Source organism: Populus euphratica, unplaced genomic scaffold, assembly GCF_000495115.2.
Source record: "Populus euphratica unplaced genomic scaffold, PopEup_1.0 scaffold10.1, whole genome shotgun sequence".
NCBI lineage: Eukaryota > Viridiplantae > Streptophyta > Magnoliopsida > Malpighiales > Salicaceae > Populus > Populus euphratica.
Genome location: NW_011499856.1, coordinates 1,146,076 through 1,151,600, shown reverse-complemented (window position 1 = coordinate 1,151,600; position 5,525 = coordinate 1,146,076). Strand labels below are relative to the sequence as shown.

Here is a 5,525-nt window from a genome sequence, read left to right as displayed (position 1 = left end):
TTCTCCTGTTCCCTCTTGGTTTGTAAGCGATCAAGACATGATGTTGGGACGATGGAAATGTTGGGACGGCGAAAAGCTTCAAATTGCGTGTGTTTCTCCTCTGCCCTCATGGTTTGTAAGAGATCAAGACATGATGTTGGGACGGCGAAAAGCTTCAAATTGAATCTTAGAACACATTTATGAAATGTATCTATTAAGATGAAATTGTGCATTTTAAATATGAAAAATGTTGATATCTTTATGGATTATTTAGTTCACTATTCTCATTAGTGGACTCCCCTTTTAAAGTTATTCTTCCCCACTTCCCCACCCTCTTGTGCAGGGCTTGTGCCTTGAGCTTATAAATGAATTGAAAATCTAGAGGTTTTATTTTTTTTTAAATAGTGTTTGAGATTGTAATAGTAAAGTTTTTTGTTTATAAATATATTAGTAATTTAAAATTATTAAAATAAATTAATTTGAAATAAAAATTTTAATTTTTTTTTAAATTAAAAAACAAACACATTCTAAGTTTTATCCAGGAATGATAAAATGGGCTGTACCAATCCTGTAATGTGAACTCCACACACACCAAATGGTCCCATTCCAACCACCTAATCACAAACAAAGCTTGATGGTGGGGTGAAGTTGTTTTACAATTAGAACAAAGAAAATATAAAATAAATCCCTCCACCTTAAGAAAACTTTAGTGGATGCTCATCCACCAAGATTATTGCCATAGCAGCAAGTACTAATCCACATGATATGTTGGCCTAGTCATCCTCCAAAAAAAGCCTTTGCTCAAGTGCGCACTGCAATTATATTAGAATTGTCGGTATGCCACAAAACTTGAATGATGTTAGCAGATGTTACATGATTGACAACAACGTCTAGCTAGAAGCTATTCCAGAGTATAGCTAGCAGGTGATATATATGTGGATGAGATTTATGCATATTGAAACAATTGTAAACCATGCCATGCTTTACAGATTGATTGGTTGATCTATAGATGTGGTAACTGCGAGCAAACTATAGGGTAAGATCTTATGCATGGTCTCCACCGACTATATATTTCTATCAATATTTACTGAGGATGTTAATAATAAAAAAAAATTTGATTGATAAAGATTATCGTAAAATATTAATGATAAAAATTTATTAATATTTTTATTTTTATTTATCAATTTTTTGATAATGATTTCATACATCAAATTTAGTTAAATTAATAAGCTCCTTAACGCAACTTTCCTACAACATGGATGTTCAGATGAGTTCCATGTGCTATGGTGGAATCTGAAAGCCATCTAAAGCTCCCTTCAATCCCAGTTGAAGGGGCGAAACTTGCCTGGTTTAATCAAATTTAGGTTGGGACCTGACAAAATGTGAAGCACAGAGGGACCATTTTTCAGCCAGAAACTTCAATGGATAGAACAAATTGAAAAAACTATATGCCGGTTCAGTTTCTTTCACACACGTCTAATTTCAGTCTCATCATCTCGTATTTGAATAATATATCACATATACCTTGTGGTTTTGGTGCTTTATTCATGGCCATGGTTTCGCTATGCACCCTCATGCACATTAAACATTCTAAGAATGATATTCCGCATAAAGGAAATGTGCCGCCAATCGATGTTGCCATGCCTTTGGCTAGACAGGAATCTAGCTAGCTAGGCATCTCTCATGGACTTCGTCTTTATGATTAGATGGTATTATAATATTGTTTTTGTTTTTCCTGTAGTTTTCTATTTGATGTTATCTTTCCCCCCTTTGTTTACTTTTTTATACTATTGGTCGATTTTTGATAGTGGATGCGGCTGCTTGGAAACGCCAGCAGTTCAATGATTGTTTGTTGAACTTGGTGGGAAAATGGGTCTTTATTAAGCGAGACAACAGTAGCAGAATTATAGTGCACACCAAGGAAGAATCAATCTTTTCTTTATAAAACCATCGGCTTCCTGGTAACAGCACAAAAGCAACTTGTTAGTTCTAGGCACTCTACCACTTTAACTTTTGTCCTATAAATAGAGGGCCTTCATCAAGCTCTTCACATTGCACTGACAAAAAAACAAGAGAGATAAAAGGAGAGGGAGTTCTTGGAAATGAGGCCAGCAATCAACCCATCAGCAGGAGGTGGCGGTGCTCATGGGGGATTATGGCATTGGAATTCACCTGTTGCTTGCGTCTTTGTTGGTCTAGCACTTATGTTGGGGCTTATAACAGTAGCGTTGATAATCCTTGCTTGTTCTTATAGAAAATCTCTGTCCAACTCTTCAAGAAGGGAGGCTGAATTAGATGAAAAACCAGCAAAGCAAGTGGAGATACAGGTTGATTTTGAGCCGAAGGTTGTTGTTATCATGGCTGGGGATGAGAATCCTACATACCTGGCAAAGCCTGTTTCTTGCAACTGCAAAATCAGCGAAAAAGCTTGATGTCTCTTTTGCAGTCTAGCTAGCAATTTAATTAGCTCCAATTTTGAAACTAAAGACAGGACACCGTCTTTTTGTAGTTCTGCTCTTCAATTTTGGCCCTTTTTTTTATGATTCTTGCGGGAATATATATATATATATATATATATATATATCAAATGATGAGTATTAATACATAAATGAAGCTATTTTTCTTGGTTCTTTCATTTTTTTTATTGCTTTGTTTAACTAGCTCTTCGATCTTAATGATGCTGCAGTTTGTCAAATAAAAAGAAAAAAAAAAAACCGAAGGAGGAAGGACTGTCTAATTTGTTATCCAATTAAATAAAGATAGATAATCTTCAATATTTGCTCATCAGGTATGAGTCTGTTCAAAAAGCAGCTGCATCTAGTTATTTATCTTGTTGGGTATTAAAGTTTAGCCGTGTTTTTAAAAATTATTGATTTTTTAATTATAAATTAATATTTTTTAAAAAACTTTAACATACTAATATCAACAATAAATTTTTAAATAAAAAATACTTCTTAAAAAATAATTCAAAACCAATATATTAGGTAACCAAAGCAACGGCTGGAGATTAGAATGTAGAGTTTTGCTGGATATGTCCATTTTATCTTCTTTATCTTTTGGAGGCCATAATCTATCATGCATCAAATGACAGCTACCCTCAGCTGTCAAATGTTGAAGGCCATAATCAATATTAACTCTGGCTGCTTTACTATGCGAAGTAACTAGGGTTACATGACACCTCAAATCTTTTAGTATAATAGTTGATGTATTCTTAAATTGCCATCAAAGAGACTCATCGTTAAAAAGTTGCTGCCACGTATGGAGGCCGGAGCGGCAACCTGGATCTAAGAACAAGATAAAAGGAAGCAGACGACGTCATAGAAGAGGTGGTCAATCGCCAACAGTGAAATATATTACAGATAAAAAACTATTAATTTGGAGTATATAGATCATGTGAAGTCACCTAACACTAAAATAACCGGGAGGCTCACCTTTCTCATTCCCTGGTCTTCAACGAACTCATCTTCTTGCATTATGGCCAACTATCTCTGACAAAAGGGAGAAGATTTGTGCTCTTAACCTCAATAATTCCTCCTGGATAAGGTTAACAAATTAGGTGTCCACTCAAGAGTTTATTTATTTTTTATTGTTACCGATGATGGCAGAGAAAAGAATTGAAATTAATTCTTACATGTGTTTGTCAGAGAATAAAATAAAAATAAAACCTAATTGAATTTTATTCATTGTCTCCTTCAAAAAAATATTTTACTTTATTTTCTATCAATATATCTTTCTAAGAAAAAAAAACAGAAAAGAAAAAGTTAAAGCAAAACTCTTCGAAAAAAACACAGAAAAGAAAAAGTTAAAGCAAAACTCAAGAAGCCGCAGTGACTGATCGACGGCAATAGGAATGTTAGGGTGAGTTCATACGATGATCTTTGAAGCGTTGACTTCGTTTTGCTGAGGGAAGAAGAATCCAAAGGGTGGAATCTCTCCACTTCAACTTTGTAGTGGGGGACACGCATATTAATTGAGCAGTTTCAATAAGAAATTTCTCAACAGAAAAGCAAATAATTAAATATTGGCAATTTTATAAATAGTATTTCATTATTGTCTTGAAATCATATTAATTTTAAATATTTAAAAACTCATTTCAAAATTATTTTAAAAATAAATATTTTTTTTATTCAAAAAAACTTTATTTCTAGATAACATAATTATAGATACAGGCAAGCAAGTAAAATCCCTATTATACCAAACTTTTATAAAAGATGTGTATATATCTTAAAACATTAATTAAACATAACCTAAATTATATTTACTAGTTAAAATGATTAATAAACATTGGACAATCTTTTTTATGAACATTAAACACATGAGGCACAGTGCTTCGAACTTCTAAGCAAAGTAGTAGCATTTAATTTGTCCAATGGGTTACAAATTGAAGTATTGGCCAACAAATCTGGAATTGACACCAATTTTCTGATGGGCCATGAGAGGCAAAGAAGAAAACAGATAGGATCATGGAAGAATTGCTGGGATACGGCAATGAAGCTTCCCTAAAATCACGACCATTTTCTGTCTGTTTCAGCTTGCCACAAAGGTACGTGATGTTCATGTAATCTACCATGTCTTCCAAGTTGTACCACGATGTTTTTGTTTTCTTCAAACTTTTGCTTAGATTTTAGGGCACAGCCATCCTCCCTCCTTCTCTATCCATATATATTAGACGAATGAATATGCAAAGAATTGGAAAATGTGTTCGGAATTGCAGACACTGATGGTTTGGTCGACGCGAGCGGTCACCTGAATCCGTCAATTTATTCCACCAATTTGGTCCCATTCTGCCCACCATAAATTACAAACAAAAGATAGTGGCTTTGAACTTGTTTCACATACAGGAAATATTAAAACAGAACACTAAAATCTACAGTACCATTCCAAAATATACATGCTGATCATGGCTTACGACCTGATAACTCTCTTCTTCCGTACCGCACCTATCTCCATAATATGATGGGCCTTCGTCATCCTCCGAAAGGGTCCTATGCTGAAGTGACATGACAAGCGCAGGACGCTTAATGTATTTGAATTGCAGGTTAATAATTTATTAGAATGAGTAAGGAGAGATGCTGCTTGAATGGCAAGAACGTCTAGCTACCCACCCATAATAGGACAGGAGATACATGTGGATAGAAATATATGCAATTCAACGAGAAAAAAATATTATATTTATTATTAAGTCAAAAATATTATTATTTTTAATGTAATAAAAACTGCTTTTAAAAATATTATGTATCCAATATCAAACACATATTAACAAGAAGAAATCTAAAGTAAAATGACCACCTTAGTTGATATATGTACAACATTATTGGAGAAAAATATTTGTAAGACTTGTAAAATTACAAATAATAACATGGACTGATTTTGATTGTTATGGCAGAATATTCTTAGTTATAGGATTTGAACTTTAGATTATACTAGAAAAAAGAAAATAGGAATAGCAATGAGTGGGTATCGGAACCATCATGCAATTCTTAAATCATATATATATATATATATCCTTCATTGATATTAGTTAAGTGACTAGTATGTATTACTTC

The 5,525-nt window shown here is 33.5% G+C and overlaps 1 protein-coding gene across 1 annotated transcript; it reads left to right on the top strand.

The window, feature by feature from the left end:
- The first annotated feature begins 1,891 nt into the window (after positions 1-1,891).
- Positions 1,892-2,526, top strand: LOC105123307 (protein GLUTAMINE DUMPER 3-like). The gene has a single exon (XM_011022840.1). The coding sequence runs from the start codon at positions 2,082-2,084 to the stop codon at positions 2,409-2,411; it is 330 nt and encodes a 109-aa protein (XP_011021142.1). The 5' UTR covers positions 1,892-2,081; the 3' UTR covers positions 2,412-2,526.
- The last annotated feature ends 2,999 nt before the right edge of the window (positions 2,527-5,525 follow it).